General features: G+C 40.4%; 2 protein-coding genes across 2 annotated transcripts in view; both read left to right on the top strand.

Moving 5' to 3' along the window:
* Positions 1–991: 991 nt before the first annotated feature.
* Positions 992–10,923, top strand: LOC118556755 (tumor necrosis factor ligand superfamily member 10-like). Its single transcript, XM_036125024.1, has 6 exons — positions 992–1,215; positions 1,885–2,010; positions 6,430–6,475; positions 7,333–7,446; positions 8,188–8,423; positions 10,660–10,923. Exons 1-6 carry the CDS (start codon positions 1,108–1,110, stop codon positions 10,867–10,869), a joined length of 840 nt encoding a protein of 279 aa, XP_035980917.1. The 5' UTR covers positions 992–1,107; the 3' UTR covers positions 10,870–10,923.
* A 725-nt stretch (positions 10,924–11,648) lies between these two features.
* Positions 11,649–11,715, top strand: part of LOC105920568 (NACHT, LRR and PYD domains-containing protein 12) — an 11,168-nt gene continuing 11,101 nt past the window's right edge. Inside the window, exon 1 of the mRNA XM_036125139.1 lies at positions 11,649–11,668. Within this exon, the coding sequence (XP_035981032.1) occupies positions 11,649–11,668 (20 nt within the window). The remainder of the gene's footprint in view (positions 11,669–11,715) is intronic.

Genomic DNA, 11,715 nt, shown 5'->3' with positions numbered 1-11,715 from the left:
GTTTTCTGTGAGTTTGTTCTGCTTCTCCATGTTTGGTTTTGGTTCTGGGTTTGCAGAGTAGATTTGAACCAGACGACCTGACCAGAAATCTGGGGGGGTTAGCCAGTCTAAGTAGCATTAGCATCACAAGCAAATGCTGTATTCCCCTAAAATGTTGGCACTTCTTTTAAACACTGAAGAAACATGTTCATTAGGTGAGGTTGTGAGGAACTCAGTGACCAACTAATCTAATAATATACAAGCCATGAGAAGTTCAACTGAACAGCTCAGCCACAGCCACCAGGGTGATTTATACTGCGGTAGTGATCTATTTAGATGGATACAAATGCCTGATTAATATAACAGTTCATTTTATTTTCCTCAACAGTAGCCATATTGGATTTTGAGGTTGGTGTTTCGATCTTGGATTTCTTTTAAATAATTTTACATCACTCCTGTTGGTCATTCCAATTTGGAGTCAGAATTTCTGACTTCCCATTACAAAGGTAACATATGGATGAACTCCTGCTTTTCTTAACTCCTGTTGCAGCTGGCTGTGCTGCAGCGCTAACACAAGCTTTCATGCAGACGTTTGGTCGCATTTTTGTTCATCTCAAACCTTTTCTAAAAGGAGGGCAGCACATTTTTCTATTTATTTGTATACTTATGTAAAGTCACTGTTAAATTGCTTTGTTTCTCAGTCAGTATTTCCCGCCTTTATGTGAAACCAGAAGGTTCTCCCCTCCTGGACTTGAAGGTGTGATGTGAGAGCTTGAACATTTGGCTTTAAAATAAAGGACCTAGGTGCCATTCTTCTGGCTTTGATTGTGTCGGGTCTGTTTTTGTTCCTCTCGCAGCGCAGATCTGCAGATATGAGCCTCACAATAAACTATTGAAAGCAATCTGTGTTTTCTCAGCGCAGAAATGAAACAATATGCAGGAGAAAGTCAAAGAGGGAGCAGCTCTTCAGACCCGCCTCCTCCTCCTCCTCCTCCTCCTCCTGGCTGCAGGAACAGGGAGGGAGAGAAGTTAAGAGTCCACCTCTGAGCCATTGTTCTAGTTCTTGAGTTGTGGAGACGCGTCGGGACGCGGCTGCGCTGCTCGGGTACCGGACGGCGGTCTGTCGTTATGACGGGCTCCGGTCCGAAGCTCGGCGTCCTGCTGCTGGTGGCGGTTCTGCTGCAGACGGTGGTCGTCACCATCACGGTGCTGCATTTCACCTCGGCTCTGAACTCGGTGAGGAAAGATGCGGGCTGGTAAAGCGGAGACGCGCTCTGGGTGCTGTTTGCGCGCCGCGCGGCGTGCGCAAAACTGACGCTGCCTGGTGCAGCAGATTACCTTTAATTTCTGCGTTTTCTGCGCACTCTTTCAGTTTTAACTGTTAAAGAAGTACCTTTAATCTCTGTCATGCGCTCCGCTTCTGCTGCAGCGCTCCAGAGCACATTGGGTTCTTTCTTTCCGCACATCGGGCCATGCAAACATATCGCTTTTTTTTTTTTATCAAGTTTTGAGCCATGCATGTTCACATAAATCTGTTTTTATTTGTGCAAACAACAAGAACAAAGAGGACCAGGGCGTCTGGAGGTAGACCACCGGGCTTTCTGCAGAGCATGCGTGCTTCTCCTGTTAACCTGGACTTTTTCCTGAGAGACTCCTGGGTTGTGTTTGCAGCGATGAATCATTAACCTACATGGATGGAGCAGCAATAAGTGGGAAATGAAATCTAAACAGATAGCATAGAACGGGAGTCCTGCCAGGAAACTTTTATGTTGACTCAGGTTTTTAGGCAAACAGTGATTGAGTCTTATTAAGCACATAATTAAATGAGCAAATCTAAAAGGAACGTAAAGAAAAAGAAGTTTCTAAAAAAAGAAAGTCTAAAAGTTTTTTTTTTCTCCTCCACAGATGAAAGAGACCTTCGCCAGGAGCAGCGTTTCCTGTTTGACGGGCTCTGACCTGCAGAGCATCACGGCCGTACGAGGAGATCCATGCTGGCAGGTCACTCAGCAGCTTCACCTGCTCATCGAAAAGGTATCACAGGTGCTGCAGCCAAACAAAACACACCTGCAGACCGGCGGGAAAAGGCTCTCCCTGCTGCCGCTGGCTCTCATCCTACAGCACAAACTGAGCTACACGTCAGTGTTTGTTGATTGCTCTGAAAATGTTTTCACTTTTTGGCAAGCTGCTGGGGTTCAACAAGTTAATTTCCCCTCCCTGCTCTGCATCAAACCTTCCCACACACTGGGTCCTGCACATTGCTGATCCCCCCACGCTTCCTCTGAAAAGACTCCCCTGAAAATAGCATTTTAAAGAAGTCACTTTTATCAGCTAATATTTAGACAAACTTTCTAGTCTTTCTTTCATGTTGAGACTTTAAATGTGGAAAGACCTTCAACTGTCACACCCGTTTGGTGTTTCCATGCAGTTTTCATGAAGCTGAGAATCATAGAAGCTCCTTTTTAAACCCAGCAGCAGGAGTTGAAGCTATCCTTGATATTATGGTCATCGCTGGCCTCCTGTGAACATAAGCGGCGGGAAAAATGCTGAAATGATCCAAATCTCTGTCACAGACGCACAATGAGCTCCTTCATAGATGCGATGTGATCCTCTGCGGTCTAATCAGCACAGGAATGCATTCACCTGCCCCGCTCAGACACACAATCTGACTTTTTATTTCATTTTAATGATTTTCATCCTCCGACTTTCCTGCTTTCTTGAATATTTTAGGTTTGCCGTTTTTAAGCTCCGATCGTTTAATGAACTGGAAAACAATCATAATACTGAGACAATTTGACCCACAATGTTGGAGATTTCTATAAATTTACAATTCAGAGTCAACTCCTGTTCCAAATCAACTAAAATCATAAAACCTCCAAATGAGTCTTCGAGATATGTTTGTGTCACAGTCAGGGAGCTTCTTTTACAGATGTATAATCTGCTAAGGCCTCCATTCACTTTGATAGAAAAAAATCAGCCAGAATGTGGATGGTGTCTGCTGAGTACTGAAGACGTCTTCTGGGTGCACCGAGTCTCCATTTTGTCATCATGGTTGCAGAACGTCTGGGTTTTGATAGGATTGGATCTAATTAAATTGAAAGCAGGTCTGGACATGCTCGATACTTTGCAACTTCTTTCTATCTTTGCAGCGCACCTTCTGTGTGTGAAATCCCACCACTGCCTGCAACCAAAAAGTGTTCACTAAGCAGCTAAAACAAGCAATTCACTGGCATTCAGTAATTTTACTCCTGGAAAAGGCGCACACACCGCAAAATTGTACATATAATGGTCTAGTTGCTGGGGAAAAAACAGGAAGTATATATTTTTTTGCAGTAGTTTGAGTTCAGAATGTTTATATCATGTTGCAAATGTATTGCATTCAGCAATGTGGATAAAGGAGCAGCAGAGGAAAGAAAACAGAAACCGGCTTCTCAAGAATGTAGTATCATTTTACAGAAGCTGCAGCGCAACTTATGATGGTTAAAGTTATTTTTATCAGTGCAGCACTCCACTGAAATCACCTGATGTTGCTGAGAAGCTAATGAAATGACTGCTGGGGCTTATTCGTCTACAACAGGGCTGAAACTGATGATGGAGGTACAGAAACCTCCATGTCGGTAGTGATATTTCTGTAACACGTCTGGCAGTAACACTGGAATAGGGTGGCTAAGAAAGCAGCAGGAAAGAAAATATAGGCCAGTAAAAGGGTGGAGTTTCTTTTCTTTTTTAAATATATATGTATATTTTACCTTTTGTGTTAAAATAAATACTTCTATTTGCCTGTTACGTTTCTGCTGGTTCGCCTAAATTTCCCCACTGAGGCACAATAACCAACATTTCTTCTTCTAACATGGTATGAAAAGGGGCTTAAATTTGGTGTGTCAGCATCGATCACACCAGCAGACATCATAGATTATAATTCATTGACAACCTAAACCTTGGACATCATGGAGGTTCCTGAGGGAGAATCATCATGAGACAAGATTTTAGAGGAAGTTAACTGTCCCAGTCACTTTGTTTTTCAGTGTAAACATTTCAGGAATCACAAATTGTGTTTTTTAGACTCTGTTTAGAGGGGCAATTAATCCAGCTCAGGTTTGATCGGTTCAAGTATTTTATATTTTGAGCTAGGGATGATCAAACGGCAGCCAGATTCTTTGAAAAATGTTAACCTGCTCTTCAATCTATATCAATACATTTAGTTTTGTGGCTTAGAAGCTTGTGTTTGTTTCATTTGATCAATGTGTCACATCAGCAGGTGGTGAAAATTATTGATTGGGTTGGAAATCTTAAGATAAAATTAGATTTGTTCCACCTCTAGTTTTAGCGGAACATGTTCTAAAATACCTGACTGAATTCCTGATATAATCAAAGAAATTGGGAAGAAATATGTTTAAAATGCCTTGATTCTACATGTTGAAACACTCCAACATACCTGAAGCATGAAGGAAACACCTTTATGTAACAAACCCAGGGGAACCAGAAGTGCTTCAATAATCAAACACATTTATTTCAGGTTTTCAAGCAGTAAAAAGTTGCATCTCTAAATGTTACAATACACGGCAGTGTTTAACTACTTTAGTGATTTTTATTTGGATTTTATGAACAGACCAACATAGTGATGCATCATTGAGAAGATACATGATTTATCAAACGTCTTTTACATAAAATCTGTGAAAACCAGTTTGAATTTCTACTCAGCTTCCATAATCTTGATAACCCTAAACAACAATTTCCTGGACAGTGAAATTTTCAGGTTTCACACCTTAAAATAGACACAACCTTTTTATTCTCACCGTTTATTTTAAGTCAGACTGGAATTGTAATGTTTTAGTCAGTTTTAGTTTATATTTACCCTTTTTTTAGTATTTAGTAGAATTGCTCTTAAAATTGTCTGACTTGAGTCACTTGGGTCCGTTTGCTGAGTTTGGACTTTTCCTCCGGACAGATCCGGTGCGACTGGGTCGGGTTTGTGGGCCGCCTTGCTTACACACACCTTTTCAGCTCCGCTCAGAAATGTTCAGAAACACTGACTGTGTGATCCTGAATTCACTTTAATTTGGAGGAAGGCTTGAGGTCGTTGGCCCTTTGGAAGATCTGTTTGTGTCCAAACTTTAACCTCCAGGTTGATTTCTAGAGTTATCGCTACAATATTTCCACATAATCTTCTTTCCACTGTAACCTGTTCAGTGAAGGGCACCAGTCCCTTTTACTGTAACATATTTATCCGTACTTCAGAGTTATGATGATGTCCTCAGGCTTCAAACCTTTTCCCCCTTTTCCACCAAATTTAATGATGGTCATTATTACCAAACACTTCAGTTTTAGTTTCACCAGACCACAGGACAACAATTAAGGTATTTTTTGTGTTTTTTCTTGCTAAGTGGAATCCATCCTTTTCTTTTGGAGTAACGACTTCTTCCTCTCTGAGTGGCCTTTCAGCCCTTGGTCGGCCTAAGCTGGTATCTTCATGAAGTGTTTTGCTTTTGTTTTGGGCTTTATTTTCACATTTAGCATAAAATCTTGATCGTCTCCTTACTAAACGAGGCAATTACTGGACGTTCCTTATGATGTTTCTGCTTGTTTGTTTCTATAAATGTGGCCCCTGAGAGCAAATTGATGTTCTACCCAGGCATAAACATAAATACTTACGGAGGTTCTCGGTTCTCCTCCTGATATCTTGCATGATTTAATTAGATTTTCTATTATGTTATGCTTTCAAAGCCAAGGCATACTCATGATCATTCGTCAATAAATAATAATTGTTATATTTATTTTGATTGAGCCCCAGTTACTTTGAAATAAATTAAAACCAAATCAATTTGAAACCAAATTAAAATCCTGCATATAAACAGTCCGTGAGTAACCTTATAAACAAGAAACTGTCTTGTAGACTCAATCAACAGTCAAACAACTTAAGCTTTTAAATATATCTACTTTATGCTCAAATATTGATTTTAATCCTACCAGTTTTTAAATAAATTCAGTGTTACCATTTGAAGCTAAACTGCAGAATGTGTTTTACTCTGATAAGGATTTTTTATCAGCCTGGTCATAGCTGCCGACTAACTGAGCGGACGACATGAGGAAGCGTAGCGGGGTCGGTTTACAGGAAAGGATCTGCTGCCTGTCTGAACTCGAAAGCTTCTTGTTATTCAGCGAAGGAAACTTCCTGGTCCCGGTGTCAGCACATTTTCAAGGTCAAAGTCAAACAGCAGCCTGTCGGGCACGGCATGCTGCAGATGAGCATTAAAACTGCAGCTTATGTTGTTGTTCCGTGTTAAATAACACGGAACAACAACCCTCCTTCAGAGCTGCTGAAGGAGGGGCTCAAATTAAAACGTGTCAGAGAAGAATGCTGTTGAGTTAGTCAAGGTACTGTAGTAACCAGCAAAGCCTGGAAAACACATCTGTGTGACTCTAAATAATTGTTTGCATCTGTTCTTCCTGCAGTCTCTGTCGCAGCGTTACCAGAGGCGGATTTCATCAGCAGTGAGAGGTGAGAAAACAAAGTCCCAAGGCGGAAACATCAGCATGACCATCTATTTTGATGATTTGATACGAAAAACATCTGGTTCCTAGAAGGTCTTAAAGTAGATTTAATAATTCTTGTGGCAACAATAAACACACTGGGCCATCTTTATTAGTATTTATTCAACAAAACCAAAATACGAAGGCTGTGAAAATAGCAGGCAAGTGCTGCAGATCAAGTTTATAAAAGCAAAAGTTTGCTGTTCTGGTGTTTTTTAACACTGTTCCTTTAAGACAAACCTTTAAGACAACTACCGATCCTTTCCGGAGAAGACGTTCCAGCTCTTAGAAAACGGCAAAAAACAAAACAGTAGCTCCACCTTAAACTCTGCAGGCCTCAGTTAGAAAAATAACCCCATTGTGTGGCCTGTTAGGAAAGGTTTGGCAAGGTTTAGCTGTATCTTTCTAAGTAATAGGACAAAAAAAGCACAAACACATCACTAAACTGTAAAAGCACAGTGGAGGGGGGTTGATGATCTGGAGCTATGTGCAGCAACAGGATCTGGCATCCTTACAGTAATTGAGTCGACCATAAACTCTTCTGTGTGAAGTATGTCAGAGTAAAATGTGAGGCTACCAGTCAGCTGAAGCTTGGTTCAAACTGGGTTATCAACAGCACAATAATCGAAAAACAACAGCACAACTACAGCTAAATAAAAGAGAAATGAATCAAGGTGTTGCAGTGGTTCTATGCGCCAAATTTAAATTCTTAGTGAGTTCCAGATTATTTAAAAAGTTGTTGTGATCAATAGCATGTTGTACATTTTTTTTTTAATTTAAGATGATTTCTTATCCCCTGGATTGTTTTGAATCTCTTCCTATTAGATGAGGTGTCCCGTGTGCTGCCCTCACTTGTGATGGAGGACAGGGCTTCACCTCGCCCCAAAGTTGCCGCTCATGTCACCGGCAGCTTCGTGCCCACACTGGAGCGCGACAGAGGTGAGAAAAGCTTACTTTGACCCTTAAACACTCACTAAGCTTGTTACCGGCTGACGGCAAGTAGAGCTTCTAATAATAAATACATCATGATCTCTCACTGAAGAATAAAAAATGGTGGTTTACTGTGAATGTATAAATACTAGGATTTTACCGGGTCTGTATGTCATATATTAACAAATAATAGTACATTTATAGTATGCATGGTGGCACTGTTGCCTTGCAGCAATAAGGTCCTGGGTTTGAATCCCTGCTTGAACGTCTTCCTTCTAGTTTATGCTAATTCCACTTTTATAACTTCCCGTATCAGCTTGCTGTGCTGCAATGCTTTAAATTGAACAGGAACAGTATGCTTAGGTGGGCATTCTAGCTAATGGCTTAAGTTATTACAAATTAAGCAACAGTAGAAATTGTAAAGTGGTGTTTTTCCTCATTCCTGTGGCAGCTAGCTAGAGTGTAGATTTAATTTCTGTTTCCATTTTTATCTCTCTTTAAATAATTGTTGCAATAGTTATAAAAATATTTTTTGCTGTTCTGGAGTGAAATGAATGTTGATGTTGAAAAACTTTTAGCCACAAAAAAAATCCTCGACCTCCTGTAAAAATGCTTTAATTTGTAATACCGCAGAAATATTGAGACTATTTATTTCCTGTTCTTTTTCCCAACTGCAAAATCAAAATACACTCTGTTGGTACTACTTTGTTTCTTTTTTGTTAATTGTATTTATTTTTTTGATGGTTCCAGCTCCGGTCCCTGCTGGGCGACGAGTTCAGGGTCAGAAGATCACATGGTGGGAGGGTCAGAAGGGTCTGGCCTTCCTCCAGGACGTCCAGCTGCTGGATGGGGAGCTGGTGGTGTCGCAGCCCGGCCTCTACTACGTCTACGCTCAGACGTACTTCAGGCACACCCACTCCCTGGAGGAGGACGGCGAGGAGGTGGAGGACAGGGGGAAACCCCTGCTGCAATACGTCTACAAAAAGGTGAGGAGCGCATCGTTTCTCATTTTGCTCTAGATATGCTGTATTTCATCTGCTGCCTCTTAATGTTGCTTTTGGTGACTCACCACCCCTGCTGAGATGGATTTGAATAAACATTTAAATCTTTTAAATTAAACTCTGATGTGGGTGAAAATTGATCCCAACCTCCCTCCTGTGAGATTGAAAGCCAGCCGTTCGTGAGCGCTTTATGTCTTTAGTTTCTGTTGAGCCCGACAGACGGATGATTAACGTCGGTGCGAGCCAAGATGTCGTGTCCCCTGACTTCCATCAGTCAAAGCTAATGACTAATGTGGAGCCAGGCAGTAAACGCTGACATCTCAGACACCTGGCGTTTATTACAGGCCTCAGAAAAAACGACATTAGGTCAAAAACAAGCTCAATGGCAAAGATCGGCACGGTAAACATTTGGTGTGAGGTTTTCTTGTTGCTCTTGAAGTCATCATTTTCCTGTCCAGCAGAGAGTTACACCTGAAAAGTGAAGTCATGTGTTGATCAGCCGCTCTGGTGGGAACTGCTGTCTAACATGGCCTGATATCACAGGAAACATGGGAGCTGTTGTATGGGGAAAAAAAGGTCTCCAGACAGTTAATGTCATGCCAGATAGTTTCTCTCATTTATTCAGATCACGGCCCAAGAAGGACCGCCACACACCCGCGTTGGTTCTGGTTTGCATTTGCTCTTTTTTTTTTCCTGCGCAGACACAGATGTTGAGGCCCTCAGAAATCAATTATCTGAGCTACAAGACTCGAGTAGGAGAAAAATATTCAGAAAGATTGTTTTAATTTGAAAGAAAGAAACTATTTATGAGGTTTTCATGATCACTCTCATCAATACTCCATTAAATAGACGGTTTATTGACAGCTGACTGTGTTCAGAGGGGAATAGCGATCAGATTGCTAATTAGTTTGTCAAAGTCTATTACACAATATTCAGTTAATTTTAGTTTTCCATTAGCCTTTCTTTAAGAATTCGTTTCGTCTTGTGTGCAGTGACCGTGCTACTTTAATTTCTACTTTTAAAAAGACAAAAGGTATTCCTTACTGATATATTAATATTATATTGATATATTAATATTAATATTTTAATTTCAAGCACATAGACTTATCTTTTTTTTGTCAAGCCACCTAACTGTGAGCTTTGCATCATTCAGGCATAAAATGCACCAAAACCCAATGAATCAGTCAGCAGTGTGAGAAAACACCCGTTATGTTTAGACTAAAATAGACGGTAATTTTGATTTACTTGCTTGGTAAACTCCCTAACTGTGTCATCAAGGCGATGCCAAGAACGGTTACTTCGAAAAGAAAAATAAACAGCTTTTACATAATGATGATGTAATTTTTTTCATTAGTAAAGTTTGAAGGCAATTTTCCTCACATATCTAGAAAATACTGAGGTTTAATCCATGCTAGCTAAGTTTCCTACTTAGCATAGTTAGCTTGCTGATTTAGTTAGCTTACTACTTATTGTTGTGGTTTAGTTAGCATGCATGTTTTAATTAAGTTTTTAAGGCCTTTTTTAGTTCAGACCTTTATTTTATCCTTAAGAACGGTTTTAATCAATAACTCTTCAGGCTTTCTGAAGTTCTTTTGAAGTGGATTGTTGTTGTGCATGTTTAATCCTTTGGCGCTGTCTATGTTAGGGTAAATCCAGACATAATTAGAATTGCTTGGATAGTAATGTTCCTGACTAGGTTAGCAGGATGACACCAAAGATGAACAAATAAATACAAACAAAAGGCTATAAATATTGCTACTATTTTACCTGTATGGGTGCCTAAAAAAAGTTTCAGTTTACAGCCAATAGGCATCATATAAGCACAGAATAATAGTTAGCTTCTTAGCGTAGTTAGCATGCAAGTTTATTTAGTTTTGTACTTAGGATTGTAGTGTAGTTAGCAATCAGCCTTTTAAGACCCTACAGATCCACGATAGTCTCGTTGCTTCTCTGTTGTACCAAGCAGTCAGACTTTCTAGTTATTTTTTCAAACAAACACAAAGAGACCCTGGTTTAAGTTGCCGTCATCCTGCTTTATTTTTGTCTGCCATAAACAATATTTTTCCTCACAAAAGAACTGTGAGAAAATATTTGATCTGCAGCATTTCAGCGGTAGAGGCTCACCAAGAGGCTGACTAGCAGCATGTTTCATATCACAACAGATTTAGTCTTTTTTGTCGATTTATCTGACTGTTTTCCTATTCACTCCTGTTCCCACCAGGTGAACTCCTACCCCGTTCCCATCCTGCTAATGAAGACCAGCAGGACGTCCTGCTGGTCCGGGGTTCCGACTTCTCTCTTACACTCCGCCCACCAGGGGGGGCTGTTTCCGCTCACAACTGGCGACCGCCTGTTTGTGACCGTGACCAACGCCTCCGCTGTGGACATGGATGAGAAGAGCAGCTTCTTTGGAGCGTTTCTCATCAGTTAGAGGGTTGGTCGAAGGAAATCAAGCTTTTGTACGCGTCAGCGTGGACAAACCATCAAACTGGCTGCAGGCGTCAGGACTCTCCCTGAGACATCTCTTCTTTTGTCCTACGGGATAAAATCTGAACAAAACTTTGATAACACTGGTTTACATGGCAGAAGGAGCCCGACAACAGATTGGGGTTCATGTGTGGGTAAACTGAGAACAGACCCAACAGTTTCTGTTGTGCAAACATGTCTTGAAAGCAAAAATACTCTTGAGTTCTAACAAGAGATTTTCTGCTTGATCAGTTCAATGCTGTTCACAAACTCAAACTTATTATTACAGAAGATCCTTCTTGGAGCTGATTGTCTCCAGCTTCAAATACCTTTAAAACAACCTGCAAAAGTGAAATCCCTGAGTCACTTCTAAATTCATATTTTGCATCACAAATTGAATCTGTCGTTTGCCTGGTGGCCGCCTAGAAGGTTGTTTTCTTTACTATTTTACAAGTTTATCACATTAAATATGCATATTTATATCCCGTTAACCCTTTAGGCAACTGAGCATCATAAGGACTGTGGAGACATTAAACTTTAACTTCAGAATGTACTAAATTACCTCCATACTCCCTGAAATAATTTAAAATTCTATAGAAAAATAATTGTGTGTGCCATCATGCAGACACAAAATCATATAGAGATTGTTAATTTTAATATAGCACAAACGACTGATTTCAATTGTGTTTTTTAGTATGCAAATTCAGGTAATTCGGCATAATAGGACATCACTCTGACCACCAGATGACTGGAAAAGGCTTTCAGTACAATTGTTATTGTGTTTGTCAAAGATACATCAGTTTTCATTTGC

This window comes from Fundulus heteroclitus, chromosome 21 (genome assembly GCF_011125445.2).
Source record: "Fundulus heteroclitus isolate FHET01 chromosome 21, MU-UCD_Fhet_4.1, whole genome shotgun sequence".
Classification (NCBI taxonomy): Eukaryota; Metazoa; Chordata; class Actinopteri; order Cyprinodontiformes; family Fundulidae; genus Fundulus; species Fundulus heteroclitus.
Note: the sequence above shows the minus strand (reverse complement) of the source record. Positions and strands in the feature narration are given on the sequence as shown.

Coding starts and splice junctions, on each gene's coding strand:
- LOC118556755 (XM_036125024.1), top strand. CDS start 1,108: ATGACGGGCTCCGGTCCGAAGCTCGGCGTCCTGCTGCTGGTGGCGGTT. Junction 1,216..1,884: donor TCACCTCGGCTCTGAACTCG/GTGAGGAAAGAT, acceptor TCTCCTCCACAG/ATGAAAGAGACCTTCGCCAG. Junction 8,424..10,659: donor TGCAATACGTCTACAAAAAG/GTGAGGAGCGCA, acceptor TGTTCCCACCAG/GTGAACTCCTACCCCGTTCC.